We start from the raw sequence: 16,133 nt of genomic DNA on the forward strand, positions 1-16,133 counted from the left end.
CGGAGAAAGGGGCCCCAGGAGGACCACGTGGGGGCCTCTCCTCACACTCCTGCCATCCCCCAGGCTGCTGGCGCACACTCACGGCCCCATCCCACCAGCCTGGCTCAGGCCAGGCAGAATCGGTCCCAGCTCCCTCTGATGCCTGTGGGGTGACTGGAAAAGTCAGCTTCAAAGCCACAGAGGGATTTCGGGTGTGAAGGCTCGGGCTGGGAAGAGCTGTACACAGTGAGACGGCTGAATTCAGCGTCTGTGAGTCACTGGTCTGCCTGCCTCCCGGGTCCTGGCGTGAAACTCAGAGCTGCTGAGACAGCTCCGTGCGCAGCCGGTTGGATTGCTCTCTGAGGACAGGACCAGCAGGAGTGAGCTAAAAATCACAGCAGGAGGGGTTTAGGCTAGACATCGAGCATCGTTCCCAGGACGTCGTGGGCCCAGAGGAGTTCCCGGTGTGCCTTCCTGGGAGGCAGCCCGTCGTGTGCCAAGGCCGCAGCGGCCCAGGGCAGCCCAGCCGGCCCTGCCCCTTGAGCTCCTCCTCTGTGACTTGGGGACACTTGTATGACAGTCCTGACAGAGTCCCAGGCTGGGACCACTGCCTTGCTGTGGCGTCTGTCCTCACCGGTAACTGCTGTGAGGCTACCCTGCCTCTGGCGACAGAAGCCATTGTTCTGACAACACTCACTTCTTAGCAGTCAGCCTGGAATTTGTGCCTTTGCTCTGTCTCCTGTGTGTCTCACATGCGACTTGGGTGCTGGGAAGGGCATCTGGCACCACTGAGCCCAGCCCGCCCTTGAAGGAAGACTGAAGTGGTCCCAGCCCAGGGCCTTGGTCTCCACCCTGGAGGGCAGACCCAGGAGCAGAGGTAGAAGAGGGTGCCCTCACCTTTAGGGCATCCCTGTATGCTCAGGACACACTGAATCTGCTCCTCCTGATGGCGCCCTGAGGGAGAGTCTTTCCCCATTTCACTGAGAGCTGAGACCTGGAGAGGCTGGCATCTGCCCAGGTCTCAGACAGGGGGGCCTGGAGGGCACTGGGCACCACCCCCACACAGCCTTTCCATTCAGGTCGCAATGACAGTGACTAAGATGACAACGGCCAGCACAGTGACCACGTGGTGGGCCCCTTCCCGAGCGCCCGCTCCATGTGGTCGGCACGCATCACTTCACCCCATGTACTCTCGCGGCAGCTCTGGGAGGTGCATGTTGCTGTTTCCATTTTACAGATGGGAAAACTGAGGCCAAGGGGCTGTCATGTGAGGGTGTCACCCCTGAAGGAATGGGCAGAGTGGAGCGTCACACCCACATTTCGCCCTCAAGCCCTGCTCGTTCACCGGGCGGGGCTCCCGTGCTCTGGTACTCAGGACCTTCTTTTTATCTAAGTCTCCATCCATCCTGCTGCATTGTAAACACAGCTATGAAAATTCATTCCTGTGTGTGTATTTTGCCTTGTTTTCACTGAGCGCATCCTGGCAAACACACCGGGCGACCCAGCCTCGGGCACGCTGCATGTTCCCGCTTTTCCTCTTTTACCGAGTCCTGTCTGCTACTCCTGTGCCTTGGTCCTCCCTCCAGGGCTTTTCTCGACTCTCCCACCTTCCCTCATCATCCTTGCGGCTCCTTCAGACCTCAGCAGCCAATCCTGTTCCTCCAGCATCTCGTTGCCAAGCAACAGGCTTCCTACCTGCCCCATTGTGTTAGAATCTCCTTGACGACAAGTATTGCCAAAAGAGAGAGGGAAAAAAAAGTTAGATGGTGGTAGGAGGAGGCGGTGAGACCCTGTGTTCCAGGACATTCGGGTGGTTTTGCTTGTTCTCAGGGTCCCTAGGGGGTGTCACAAATAGCCTGAGGATGTCACAAATAGCCGGGGGATGACAAGTCACGAGGCTGGTGGTCTGCACGAAGGATGGAGAGGCTCCTCGGGGACATGCGTTCGAGGGCCCAGGATGAGAGCGACAGGCATCTTGTTTAGACATAGTGGGGTGGGCCGAGATCAGCTCTGCAGGGCACTTCCTGAAGGCAGCTGGATGAGGGTGGATTTTTCCGTGGCTGCTTGAGTGATGTCGTGGAGGGGGTTTTCAGGAGCACATGGGGGGGGGTCTGAACAGGGCCAGGCCTGGAGTAAGAGCACTTAGGGACTGGCTAAGGCCAAGGAAAGGTGGGGGCAGGGGTGCCTAAACAAGGCTTCAGACCATACCAGCTCTGGCCCCGGGGTGGTGGGTGGGTGAGCGGGTGAGACTCTCCAGGCCGGCCCAGCCCCAGGGATGGCTGGTCTCCCTGCAGCCGCCTCCCTCCCCTTTGCCTTCCTGTTCCGAAGGCCTGAGGAGGCTTGTAGAGAAAGGAGGGGAGGAAACACTGGGACCCCAGGGTCCGGGCTGGGGGCCCCTGCTCTTCCAGCCACAATCCTTGAGGGCCTGTCAGGGGCTCCCGCCCACCTAGGACGGCAGGTCCCCCTGGACCTGTGGCTGGGGGCCAGCCAGGGGCCAGGACCCTTAGGAAGGCAAGGTGTTCATAGGCAAAACCTCCTCCCCAGGGGGCACTGCAAGGTGGATGGCGTGTGGAAGACCCCTCCAGCCCAGCGCCTGGCACTTGGAGGACCTCCGCAACCCCGCCCCACTGTCCCATTCCCCCTGCACTGCGCCTCTGGCATGTGCTTCAGGCTGTCCGAGGGCCTGGGGCCTCTGCCGTGCTGCCGTGGCCTGACCCCCAGCACCCCCTGCCTTCCAAACCCCTCGTCAGGACTAGGCGGGCTGCAGTGCCAGCATTTAGTGCCCTCCCCAGAAGGGAAGTCCCTTCCAGCCTCCAGCTTAAAGCCCCAGATGGGGCGGCCCACTTGGCTTCTCTGGGCTCAGTGGGAGGTGGGTCGGGGGTGGGGGGGGTGCGCCACCGCGGGGCTGCCCCACACACTTCTGCCTCCAGCTTTGCTTCCTGCTGGCCTGACTACTCGAGAAGGTCGTTAAAGCTCTTGGCGCATGTGGCCCAAAGGAGGCCCGGGCCCCCTGCCGAGACGGCCCGTCCCCGCGAGGTGGTGTTTGCTGAGAAGAGCACAGGGGTCAGACGCTGTTAGGGGGAACGCGCTGAGTGCAGCTTCTGGAAGGGCAGTCTGCAGTGAGCGACTGAGAGCCTCTGGTTCCCCACCTCGGACCCTGCGATCCCCCTTCAAAGGTGGAGCCCGCGGAGGTCGCCTGAGGCTCAGTGGGTGGGGCTTATGCCAAGCGGCAGGAAGCTGGAAACAACCTAAAGGGCTGGTGAGGGCGGGGTGACTGGGGTTTGCAGGCTGTCTTGACGTGATAGTTCATCATCCGTCAACAAGGGTGGTGTTGAAAAAGCTTCCGAAGATTTTTAAGTGAAAAGTAAAAATGCTTAGTATGTAGTAAATGAAAAGACATAAAACGCATGTCTAGCATAGTCACAGTTTTATGATGTGTGTGAGTGAACGGAAGAAATGAAAACCCTTAAAAAGGCTGAGTGCTGGTCAGGAGGTGTGTGGGGGTTGACTTTTTCTTCTTTATATTTTTGTAGATTCTTTTCAAGTTTTTTCTAATGTGCACGTGACTTTTACTGTAAGAACAACCTTATTTAGCACGTCTCACAGGCTCCCATGCTAAGCATTTTCCGCACTGCGTTAGATGGAGTATCCATGCCCTACAGAACTCTTGTGTTGAAAGCCTGACCCCCAAGGTGAGGGGGTGGGGGTCTTTGGTGTGTGACTGGGATGTGAGTGAGGTCTGTGCCCTCAAGAAGAGACCCTAAGAGCTCCCTCCCCCGTCCTCCACGTGCGGACACGGAGGTGACGCCGTCTGTGAGCCAGGCGCCGGTTCTCGCCAGACACCGAGTCTGCCGGCACCGTGGCCTTGAACGTCCAGCCCCCAGAAATCTGCGAAGTCACGCCCTGTGGGTTGCACACCGCCAGCCATCTGGGAGGCTCTGTCAGAGCAGGTCCGGCTGGACCGAGACACACCTCGTCTCATGTCATTTTATAGCAACTCAGCGATGCCGGTGTCCTCGTCTCTCAGATGAAACAACCAAACTTGGAGCACTCGCGTCACTTTTCCAAATGCACAGCGTTTATAAACAGCAGAACCAGACTCTGAACAGAAGTTACCAGAAGTTAACGCTGTCGCTCAGGGCAGGTGGGGATCTGCGTGGCTGAGGGGTTTGGGTCTAGGTGTGCAAACACCCACGTGTCGCCCTGGGGTGGCCCGGGAGCGTCATCTCCGCTGGTTGGGCAGCTCTAGTCCAATTCCTGAGTGAGTCTTCCAGGCGGAGGGGACCCTGCCCAGAGCCCCTGTGCCGTAACGACACAGTAACAAGTGGGACCCCGGGGTGGGCAGGGCAGGGACAGCTGCCCCCGGGCCCCCCCAGTTGACGTGGGTCTCCCACAAGCTTGCCCGTCAGCCCCCTGGCGAACTCTGAGCCTTGGGACCCACCCTCTGAGATCAGGGTCTGCTGGGGGAGGGCAGCTCTTCCTGCAGCCTGGTACCCGGTCTCGGGCAGCAGCCAGGGCTGGCCACCCCTCCATGCGTGCCTCCCACAAGAGTGGCCCCAGCATGGCGGCGGGTACTGGGGGGACAGGGCCCCAGCACGGGTTAGCTTGGCTCGGAGGGAGGCCGGTGGAGCCAGTGGGACCGAGAACCCAACTTTGCACACGGGCCACCGATGACCCTCTGCTGGTCTGGCGTGAGAGTGGCCACTGGACTGGACTCTGCTGTCACTCCCGAGTTGCCTGCCCCACTTTCCAGGCGGTAACACTGAGGCCTAGAGACTGAGCAAGTCAGGGAGACACTTAGCAGTGGAGTCCAGGTGGGGTTTCTGACGCCTGGGCTGCCGCCCTCTGCCCCGCACACCCCTCTCCCCATCTCCATCCTTCACAGCCCCCGAGGTCAGCTCGGGGAAGCAGCCCAAAGCCACCTGATCGCCCCTCACCGGCCGGCTCACTGATGGGTGTGCAGTCCAGCCCCTCCAATGCCAGGAGGCGGTGTCCCACTCTCTGCAAGGGGCAGGGCCTCTGGGTGAAGGGCTTCCAGAGCCGTCAAGAGCCCCCCACGTCCCTCCTGCCCCACCCCAGTGATCCTGGACTTCGGGGCCTGGCAATAGTGTGGGGGCTTGTTGAGGGACACCTCCTGGAAAAGCCACCCCTGGAAGAACAAGGGGGCCTTGGAGCTGAGGGAGAGGAAGGAGGAAGTGGGTGTGAGGAAGATGGAGCTACCGGGGCAAGTGGGGCCTGGGTGGTCTGGCTCGCTGCCTGGGGGCGACATGGCTCCAGGTTCCCTGTCTGCCCTGAGCACCCCGCCCCAGCCCGCCCCCGGCTCCACTGACTTCTGCTCTCCCAGACTTGTCGCTCCAGGGCCCCGGGGCCGCCTGGCGGCTCCGCTGTTGCTTAGAAGCCAGACCTCTAGCGACTGGCCTGGAGGGAGAAACAGGAGCCAGAGAGAGAGAGACAGGGTGCGACCTGGCCTGTCTCAGGGCTCCTCCCGGGGGCCTGGGCATTGACACCCTCGGGATCTGAAACGGCAAGCTCTCACCGGCCTTACAGCGGGGCACACCTCTGCCGGGAGCCCCTGGGGCAGGGGGCCCGGAGCAGAGAGGCTTCCGTGTGCTCCATGTGCTTCCCAGGCCAGCTCAGCTTCCTGGGAGGCACTTGTGACGGAGAACTCCAGCCCCTGTGATTGGTGGGCAGTTTTGAATCACTGATTTTCATTAGTATGAAATCATCGTTCTTAGCTAACTGGAAAGGAACCCAGGATCCTGGCAGCGAAGCCATTTATGTGATCAGATCAGTGAAAAGCTGACACAGCTGCACGCAGAACGATGCCCTCCCGGGCCCAGATGTGCTTCCCTCTCGGAGGCCAGAGAGGCAGCCTCCCAGTGGAGGACCAGGGAGTCAACCTGACTCTGCAGGAAGAGTGGAGGTCAGACGCTGGCAAGAACTTCCAGCCCAGAGAGACGGGCGAGAGATTCTGGGAGAGGTGCTGGGGGGCTGCGAGCCCCTCTTCTGTGTAGGCTGTTTGAGCTATTCCTCTGTCCCGCCTGTCAGCCTGGACTCCGGGATGGGCGCGGGGTGGGGACGCTCTGGGAAGCAGAGAGGTGAGGTTGCTCCGAGAGAGCCAGGTCTGGGGACGCCTGGAAGCTGACCCGGGGAGGGGGCGGGGCTTGAGCGCGGCGGGGTCTCGGCACCAGCTCCGTCACTCACGGTAAGTGCCGGGAAGCCCACCGATTTAACGTCACCTGACGTGATCACAGTTGGACCCAGTTTTCCCCTGTGAGAACATGTTGCCGTCTGGCCTGAAAGAAGCCCATCCTGCAATTGTAAGGCTGAAGGAGTTCCTGAGGGTGCAGGCAGAGCCCCGGGCCCTGGGGAGGAGACTGATGAACCCCCTCCGCTCGCTGGGGACAGTCCGAGTCTCACTGAGCCAGGAGCCAGCCAGGCGGGTGCGGGGTGTGCTGAGCCCGCACCCTGTCCTCTGCCAAGTCCCAGCCCGCAGACCCGCCGCCTCTGCTTCCTGCCGGTGCCCTGCCTGGTCTGCCCGAGCCCATGGAAGTGACACCACCACTGGCTGCCTGCCCTGTCCTCCCCACGCTGCCTGGGGTGATCGCTGTCTCTGCTGAGGACCGGGTGCAGCAGAATGGCCCCTAGCTGGTTTGCTGGAGCCCAAGTCTAGGTCTGCAGGCCAAGAGCGGGGGTGGGGGGATGGCCTCAGCCCCCTTCTACTGCGGCCCCTCTGCCCACCCACACCTCAGGTCCTCCTTCCTCTCTGTCCTGAGAGATGGGCAGAGGTTAGAGCTGGACAAGACAGACACACAGTAAGCAGCTACTGAGGCCTGTCCTTCACCTGGGACCCACCCCGCTACGGTGCCCATCTTGGGTCCTACGTGGAGGAGGGGCGTGGGGTGTGGGGGCGAGCACTGGACCAGGGGGCGCCCCAGCCCTGCTGTCCTCCCGCCATGGCTTGGCGCTAGTTCCCTCCCCGTCACAGGGACGCTCCACTGCCTTTCCTCCTCGTCCGCAGCCCATGTGGGCTGAACAAGACGGGGGGGCCCACACGGTGGGGAGGAAGTTGTGCGCACATAGTGGGGTGTCAGGACCCACTTTTCCAGGGAACTCCTGTGAGCCCTGCTGGAGATCGGGAGCCCCAAGCTGGACAGGGATGGAGGACAGAGTGCATCCTCACCTCTGGGCTGGACGGCAAATGGGCCGCAGGGAAGGGACGCAAGTGACAGGGGCAGGGGGCAGAGCCGGAGGCCGGAGGGTGTGTGTGTGTGTACATCTGACCAAGTGTGGACATGAGTGTGGGGGTACGTGTATGTGGGGGTACTTGTGGGTGGAGCATATGTGCATATATCTGTGTATGTCTGTGGGTGGGTGTGAGTGAGCAAGGTCACTGTTTGTGGGGTTTGTCTGAGGGATGGGGCAGTTCAGTGGCATCAGAGGTGGTTCCGCCTCCAGGGTCCAGACTGGGCCTCCGAGCAGAAGTGAGGGGCCCAAGCTGGGATTGGCCGTGGGAGGAGCTGGTCAGGGTTTCCCGGGCGGAGGAACGTACGCGGCAGGCAGGGGAGGGAAGCCTGCCCGTGGTCCAGGTGCCTGCAGCGCAGGGATCTGTCTGTGCCGTCCAGCCCCGAAGGTCATTTTGTCCACCCAGTGAGTGGTCGCACCTGAGCCGTCCTCTGCCCACCCCCCGGGCACCTCACCGTCACAGGGGCCTCCGAGAAAGGAGCCCTCCTGTGCTTTACTTCGGAACCATGTCTAACTGCGTGCCCTCCGACCCCAGCCCCATGTGAACTGGCTGTCCCATTGAAACTCAAACAAGAGCACAGACATTTAGGTCAGAGGGAAACATTCTGGTGGCAGTGCTTATGTCATTTGGACTAGAATGGGTGACAGACGTGCTGGCGGGAAGTCTGGGTAGGATGCGAGAGGGACACAGACGCTGTGCCAACCATCTATTCGACTCACTAATGCCCAGCCTTTATTCGGTGATTTCTATGGGCCATGCACTAAATGACTGTCTTACAGGAACTCCCTTGACTTCCACAACAGCACCGTGAGACGGGGGTGATGATGGTGATGGTCCCAATTTTACAGATCAGGAAACCGGCCAAGGGGGTTAAGTAACTCGCTTAGGACCACGAGCTAGACCTGCAGTGGGGGTGGGGGTGGCGGTGGGGTGTTGGGAAGACGGGGCGGGGTGAGGAGGGGTGGCCCTGGCTCCAGGACCTTCCCGGGGGCGGGGTCTGTCCTCAGCCCTGGAGTTCTTCGTTGTCCTCACCCTCTTCCTGCGAGGCAGGTTTTCCACCCTCTCCACACACCAGGGAGAGCAGATGCTTGGCCCAAATTCCCACAGCCCACGATGGGCCCGTGGGACCAGTGCCCAGGAGTCCCACCCCGCAGACTTTTCCCTTTTTATTCTCTTTTCTGTGTATTTATTTATTTCTCTTTTTTCTCTCTATTTCATTTAGCACATCCATCCGGTGGATGTTGTGGTTAAAATAGTCTGACCGTTTTGAAAGGGGCCTCTGACCTGCTGCATTCTCGACTTGGGTCACGGCTCCCTTAACGCCCCCGCGCGGGGGAGCTGTCCTGTCAGCACCAGGGCCCCTGAGGCAGCGCCTGGGGCGGCGGGGCAGGCGAGGACCACAGACCTGGGGGAGCCGCCCCCTCCCCTCCCCCCGGGACTTTGAGTCACTTCTCCAAAGTCACAGAGCAAGCCGCAGACCTGGGGTTTGAACGCGGCTCTTCCCGAGTCGGAAGCCTTTGCCCTTTCCTCCCCCACGTTCTGCCCCGTTGGCTTCCTGGCCCTGCCACCAGTGGACACTGGGCGACGTCCTGTCCGCCGGCATGGATGGTGTGCCTCCTGTTGGTGCCCTGTCTCTGGTCCCAGCCTGGCGGGCGCTGATCCTCTGCTCTGCTGGAGGCTCCCGGGGACCAGGCGGCTCAGTCTCCGTCCCTGGGCACCTTTGTCCTTGTGGTCGTGATGACGACACTTGGTGGGCCCTTACCAGGTGCCAGGCACTGTCCTAAGCGCCATACGTTTATAACTAACTTAATCCTCAGAGTGGCTCCAAGAGGCAGGTCTTCATCTCAGCCTCATTTCACGGATGAGGAAACAGAGGTTGTGGAGTACGCCTGAGGTCACGCTGTCAGCGAACCAAGTTTCCCACTCAGCACTACACTCTGCACCCACGACCCCACCCAGGGCCTCTTGGAAGAGCGGGGTTTGTGTGTTGGAGTGCGGATGGGCCCGGGGGCTGGGGGGCGTTCAGTCATCATGTCCACTGCTTCCCAGACCTGAACCCCCCCCCAACTCGCTGCTGCCTCCTCCTGAGTCCTCCCAGGTCCTGCCTCGTCTGCAGACTGACAGGCGCAGCAGTAGTAGTACCTGCAGATCCCAAACTCCTAATTTACCCCCTCCCCCGCCCCTGGGAACCATAAGTCTGTTTTCTGTATCTGTGAGCCTGTCTCTGTTTTGTGAATATGTTCATTTGCGTACTTTTTACTTTTTAGATTCCACATATGAGTGATATCATATGGTATTTTTCTTTCTCTTTCTGACTGATTTCACTTAGTATTATGATTTCTAGGTCCAGCCATGTCACTGCAAATGGCATTATTTTGTTCTTTTTTATGGCTGAGTAGTATGCCATTGTATAAATGTACCACAGCTTCTTTATCCAGGCATCTGTTGATGGACATTTAGGTTGCTTCCATGTCTTGGCTACTTTATATAGTGCTTCTGTGAACACTGGGGTGCAGGTGTCTTTCTGAATTAGAGTTTTCTCTGGACATATGCCCAGGAGAGGGACTGCTGGATCGCAGGGTAAGTCTATTTTCAGTTTCTTAGGGAATCCCCATACTGCCCTCAGCAGCAGACGCATTCCTGGGGCACGTGCTGCCTGTGTGTGGCTGTGGCTGCACGTGCATCGGGCAGGGTGGCTGGGGTGTCTGTCCCTGGGCCTCGGAGCCCTACCCACCTGCCTCTGATTCCCACGGTGCTCCCGCTGCAGCCTTGCCGGTCCTGGGGCAGCTCACTCAGCCTCCTCAGCCTCCCTGTCCTTTCCTTGTTGTGAGGATGATACAGCCTGCCTGATGCGAGGTTGCTGTGAGGATTAGAACCAGTGTCCCAGTGAAAGGGAGATACTGTTACTCCCTGTGGGACAGAGGGGTCTGTCTGTTTCCTTTGACATCCTTTTAAAGACACTGAGCACCTGTGAGCTCTCTCTCTGAAGGCAAACTGGGAAGCTCCTTTCCTGCCAGGCTGAAACCACTCCCTGTGCTTGGGGAGCCCTCCCCCCTCACAGGTGGTCTGACTCCCCCAGGCTCCCACCTGGGACAGTGGTTGCCCCCACCCCCCCTGCACCTGCTGCTCCGGGTCCAGGTGACGGCGGGGCAGAGGGAGAGCATGGCTGCTGTGACCACCCACAGGACGGTTTAAATCCTCTCCCAGCGAGCTTTTGAAAACCTGAGGGAAAGATGGAGGAAAAGCCTCAACTGCCTCTGCTCCATCAGCGAGAGAGGGCGAGGTGGGCCCCTCGGCCTCAGGGCACTCCGGCTGGACACCCAGCCAGGCCCAGATCGACACCCGGGGCCCTGAGATGTGGGCCCAGGAGAGTCTCAGTAGGGGAGCTGGGGATGCACTGAAGACAATGTGGGTGAGTTGGGCTCCTGGAAGGTCCTGGGCAGAACCACCTGGTGGGCAGGGTGGGGCAGGGCCCAGGAGAGATGCAGGCAGAGCAAGTTGTGGTTCTGGGTCCTCTCACAGACATAGCTCCCAGAGTGGGGGTCTGGGACACTGCATGGCTTTGTCCCCACCCGGGGGCTTGATGGGGAGAGGCAGGACTGGACCTGGGGATGCTGACATCGCAGAGCTGTGGCTGCAGCCGGTCAGGGATCGGGGGCTTCTTGTGGGCAGTTAGCTGGTTAGCTCAGCCAGTCAGGGCGTGGCCCAGCCCTGTGCCGGAGGCCAAGGTCAGCAGCTCAGGGCCACATGACCTGTGAGCAAGTCTGCACTTGGGCCTAGGGTCCTGCACAGCATCGTCAGAGACGCGTGGAGCTGATCGCTGGCGGGGTGGGTGGAGGGCAGGGGTGGCGTGGTAAAGCTGCCCTCCCCTCTGCAGGGAAGGTTCTGCTGCAGGTCCCGAGGCCTGGGTGAGGTTCGGTGTTCTCGTCTTGTCTTGGAGACGCTCCATTTCTCCACCCGACTGCAGTTTGTAGATTTCATATCACTCCCATTTTGCAGACAGAGCCAAAAATCTACCCAAATTCTCACAGCCACGGGCAGTCCCTGCTTGGCACCCTCCGAGTCCCTTGATGGAGGACTTCCCAGCCCTCCTGCCCGGCTGTCCTTGGTGTGCTGGGCTGGGGACATGGCAAGCAGAGGGCCACTCAGCCTGTCGTTTCAGGCTGTGGCTCGTGGGTGGTCGGGGTGCACGAGCAGACGGGGAGGAGGTGGGGTCAGGCGAGCCCCAGATGTGCCCGTGGATCCGGGGGATGGCTGACTGGAGGGGTGGAGGAGCTGCCTTGGCTGTGATCGCACAGGCTGCTCGGTCCTTCTCTGCTGGAGGAGGTGGGCGTGCTCCTGCTCGTCCGCTGCTGGGATCAGGTCATCGACGTGTGGCGTGGAGGAAGGGGGGAGGGGTCCGGGCATTTCTGGTTCTCGTGGAAGTTACTTCATCTGTCAGTACAGCAGCCTTGAGTCCCACAGTCATTTCAAGCTGTGGTTCCATAAACCCGTCGACGCTCAAAGGTCTACGCCGGCTTCTTACATCTGAGCTGTAACCACCCGGACCACAGGGTCAGAGGTCGGGGAGGGGTCGGCACCAGCCATCAACAACCCCGTGCTGCTGCCGACAGCTCTCTGCTCAGTAGGAAGGGCACGTCCCCGTGGTCCTGGGTGACCGGCCGTGCTCTGGTGGCCTTTCCTCTGTGCCGATGTCCTCCGCCTCCGTCTCCACCCAAGGCTGGTTTGCCCTCAGGAGCCACCGTGAGCGTCTTCCTCGTGTAAATGTTTGCCTGCGTCTGAGAGCACTCCCCAAGGACAGCTTCTCCTGGGGCCCCGCTCTCATACCAAGACTGGCAAAGATCATTTTCTAAGAGAGTAAATTTGAGAGCAACAAATGAAACTTACTTAATTTGCGTCTCTTCAGTTTTCATGACGCTCTTTGTTTTTGTTACGGTTTGGCCGATTTTTTTTATGATTTTGTGGATTCTTGTTCAGCCCTGGGGCCTCTCTTTCTGGGGGTATGAGCTTTTTCTCTCCGTGGTGGAGCTCCCTGTACGCGATGGTGTCAGTTCCTTGCCTCTCATGTATGGTGCGAGTGTGTTTGCAGTTTATTGATGGTCTGAACCTTTGGAAAGGGCCTTTTTGTCCACGCAGGGATTTTAATCTTTATGCCCTCAAACCCATCAGGTTCCCTTTAAGACTCCTGCCTTCGATGTGGTGTTTATAGAGGCCTTTCCCACAACAAAGTCACGGAGACGCCCTTGCATGTGTCCTGCGAGCTCTTCGGGGGCTGGCTCTCCACACTGAGCTCTTTCTTCCCTCGGGAGTTCGTTGCGTGCATCCTTGTAGCTGGCTTCAAATTCCCTCTGAAATGAAAGCGATTAATAGATTAACGAATTCATTAATTAACGTGGCAGGGAGGGGAAGCTGGTCAAGGAGGAGAGGTTGATACAGGAGGAAGATGGGATAATTCATGGGTCTGGGTCCAGAGAGAGGGACTGGGGGCAGGTGGCAGGGGGCATATAGAGGGGTCTCCCTTTATCTTATGGAGGGGACATGCATCTCTGACACTAGAGGAGGGGATGGAGGGGCCAGTTTTGCCAGGTCAGGAGCTGGGTAAGAATGGGCTGGAAAGACTGCTAGCCGAGTGCCCCAGTCGCCAGTGCCTGGGGGAGTGGGAGCAGTGGTGCGGGCAGGGGAGATGGCACTGGTGACAGAGGCTGGGATGGGCTAGGTAGTGGGATCCTGGCCAAGGGGAAGGGGGGGTTCACGTTTATAATTTGTAATCGTGATGGGCTGGTGGGTCTGGAAGGTTCCACCCCCCTGGGGAGGTGTCCTGGGGAGAGCTGGGTGTCAGTTAAATGGACAAGTGGCAGGTGCAGGCTGACGGCATAGGGAGTTGGTTCACCATGGGCAGAACATTCTAGACTCAGGTACAAAGAATGATCCGAGAGGGAGGGGCTGGGAGAATGGGAGTCTGCCCCTATCAGTGGGCAGGAGCGGAGTCGAGGAGGGTTCAATGACCCCATCATACAGCGAGCTGCAATTCAGGGAGCATTTGCACATATGTGTTTGCACATGAGCCTCAAATAGCCTTTCAGAGCAAGAGGGGAAGGGGTTTGCCTGGAACTGGGCAGGCAGCCCAGGACCGAGCCAGAAGTGAGCTCAGGAGTCCCAGAGCCTTGTCCTGCCACCCCACACGGTCTTCATAGGCTCGGGGACAGCACCTGACCATCCACTCTCCTCTCCCTGCAGTGCTGTAGTCCCCGCCGGCCTCGCTGACCGTGGACGGGATGGCCAGTGTGAACTCTGCCAGCCGCACCCACTACGCCTCCTCCATCCCCGTGCCTCGCGCTGCTTCCCAGACCAGGATGCAGACACCGGCTGTATCTCCCCGGCTGCGGCCACGCCAGGCCGGCCTGGCCCTGAGCCCCCAGCGGGCGGCCTCCCCAAGACTGGGCAAGGCTGGAGGCCCTTCCAGAGGCTCATCTCCTAAGGCATCCCGGGGGAGAGGCTCCCCCAAGGCTCCTGGGGCTGCCAGGGAGTCAGCCGAGGTTGCTGAGAGCCACGCTGGCTCCCCATGGAGCAGTCCCAGGACGGCCCCCAAAGCAGTCCTCTCTAGCCGGACTGGGTCCAGAAGAGCTGGGGAGACACAGGGTGCCCAGGGAAGGAAGAAGGTGGCCCCGGAAGGGGTTCCGGCTCACCAGACTCGGGGCAGGAGCCCCTTCCGGACCAGTTCTCATGGAGAAACTCAGATACCAGGGGCTCCATCTAACTACCCAGGAAAAGATCAAAGAGATCTGACCTACAGAAGCTCCGGGGGCCCCAGGTCGTTGGAACCTGACACCAGGGCAGCTTCCGGGCCGTCCTCTCCAGTCTGCAGCCCTGTGCACAGCCCCCGCCCGGCCCCCGCCCTAGGGCCCATCAGCTTCTCCTCCGCCCATCAGCAGAGCCAGCCGGTCACAGCCACGGTGGCCCCCTTCCAGTACAGGTGAGCAGCGGGGGCAGGCGGAAGGAGGAGCGAGGAATGGAGCTGGGACGCAGGGGCCCATGGAGGGAAGGGGGCTGGTGGAGCGAACAGAAGGTGGGCGGGGCAGGGCATGGAGAACAGGGCAGGATTGAGGCCAGAACAAGGGGACCCTGATTCAACTCTGGGGACACCACAAGACACAGAGGCTGGCAAGGAGGGTGCCCCCGGTGGGTCCATCTCTCCTGCTCTCAGAGACAGTGCACTAGGTACCACGGATGAAGAGGTAGCTAGGTACATGGGTAGGCTGGTCGGTCGGTTGTACCCACCTCACCCAGGACAGCCGCCACCACCGTGAGTCGGACTGAGTACGTCTTCACGTCTGTGCCTTCAGTTCCTGCTGCCTGAAGTCCTAAGGGGCCTCCACGGGGCTCCCAGGGCTCCCTCGTGTCCGCCTGTGTGTCCTCTCTCTCCACCCACCCTCCTGCCCCGGGCACATCTGTTTACCTGCCTAGTGTCCCAAAAGTGAGCCACCAGGCTTCTTCTGTGGCCACACTGGGCTGGGCCACCTCCTACCAACACCGCGAACAAGCTGGTGTGCCCAGCCTTCAGATGCGGCAAGTCGAGAGCACAGAAAAACGCCTGCATCAACTGCTTTCTCAATAAAAATGTAACTCTTTCCTAAAACGGCCACAGTGAGTAAACAGCCTTCTAATTACTAAGTACGACATGGTTTGGAGATGCCCAGATGCAAATTCGGTGCCTTCCTGACCAGCCTAACTTCCTGGGTTTGTGCTCTGTCTGGGTTCGAGGGCCCGCTCACTCTGGATTTGGGAGGAGCTCCCTGGACACGGAGAGTCTCCGGGGGCGTTGTTGCAGCGTCTGGGCTGGGGTGGAGTCTGCTGGGAGCTGCAACTCTTCACTGGAAGCCAAGAGTGCGACTTGACCCCTGAGATGTCTGCAGCTGTCTTAGCCACAGTGACAGAAGGCTGGGCCCTGACGAGGGAGGGGAGAGCTCCCTGTCCTCTGCCCGTCTGGCCTCCTTCAGAGGGTTACACTCAGTTACCAGCTCCACATTTTAAAAGGACCCTGGTGCACGAAAACACATCTAGAGAAAGGCTGACAGTTTGGGGAGGGAGCCAAAAAGGTGTTAGAGGAATGATTAAAGGAGCCGGAGCAGTTTGCTCTGGAAAAGGAAGGCTGAGAGAGGGTCTGAGAGCTGTTCTGAAATGTGCAGCTCCGGAGCACGAGTCAGCGTCGTGGTGGTTGGACGTCAGGGGAGATCTGAAGCTCAGGAGGAAGAACTTCCCAGCAAGCAGAGGGGTTTACAAGGCACCCACGGCCGTGGGCTTCCCGTCACTGCGGACCCCAGCCGGCTCCTCCCCCAGCGGAATCCTCCCCCCAACCCCCGCCTCTCATGGTGTCTCTCCCAACGGCGCCCTGCACACCCAGCGCCCGTTCCCGAGAAGCCGCTCACGTCTTCCCCGTGACCTTCTCCACTCTGACTCCCAAGCTGATGGGAGAACCCGAGGAGGCAGAAATGCAGGGCAGCCCTTCCAGGGAGCGGCCCTTTTCCAGCCGGAGCCCTGTCTCCCTGCGGACTCCGGGACTGGCTTCCCCTGCCTGAGCGCCTTCATTTTGAATTCCTTCTCAGGGGAAAAGTGTCCAGGAGTTACACTGTTTCAGACCCTACGTCATCTACCCTCCAAGCCTCCTGGCAGATTTCGATTCTGACATTTTCCAAAGAGGTCAGGACTTCTTCCTGTGAACGATTCAATGCAGCCTCCGCTCAGCAAACATCAGCTGTCTGTTTGCATTTTAAATGGAGAAGTGTCACACCATCCCACCTCCTAGACCCTGCCTGTCCCAGGCCCTGGGTCAGGGTTGCAGGAGGGTCATGGTTCGGGCAGGGCAACACTGGGACCAAGGACACCCCCCCACAGCACTGTGGGCAGTGGG

The 16,133-nt window shown here is 60.0% G+C and overlaps 1 protein-coding gene across 4 annotated transcripts in view; it reads left to right on the top strand.

The window, feature by feature from the left end:
- Positions 1-16,133, top strand: part of NAV1 (neuron navigator 1) — a 205,921-nt gene that overhangs the window by 42,863 nt on the left and 146,925 nt on the right. For all 4 annotated transcript variants that reach the window (XM_072948830.1, XM_072948831.1, XM_072948832.1 and 1 more), the window contains exon 2: positions 13,463-14,198. In XM_072948830.1, the coding sequence (XP_072804931.1) occupies positions 13,501-14,198 (698 nt within the window). In that variant the 5' untranslated portion in view covers positions 13,463-13,500. The remainder of the gene's footprint in view (positions 1-13,462; positions 14,199-16,133) is intronic.

Source organism: Vicugna pacos, chromosome 23 (assembly GCF_048564905.1).
Source record: "Vicugna pacos chromosome 23, VicPac4, whole genome shotgun sequence".
In the NCBI taxonomy this organism is placed as follows: Eukaryota; Metazoa; Chordata; class Mammalia; order Artiodactyla; family Camelidae; genus Vicugna; species Vicugna pacos.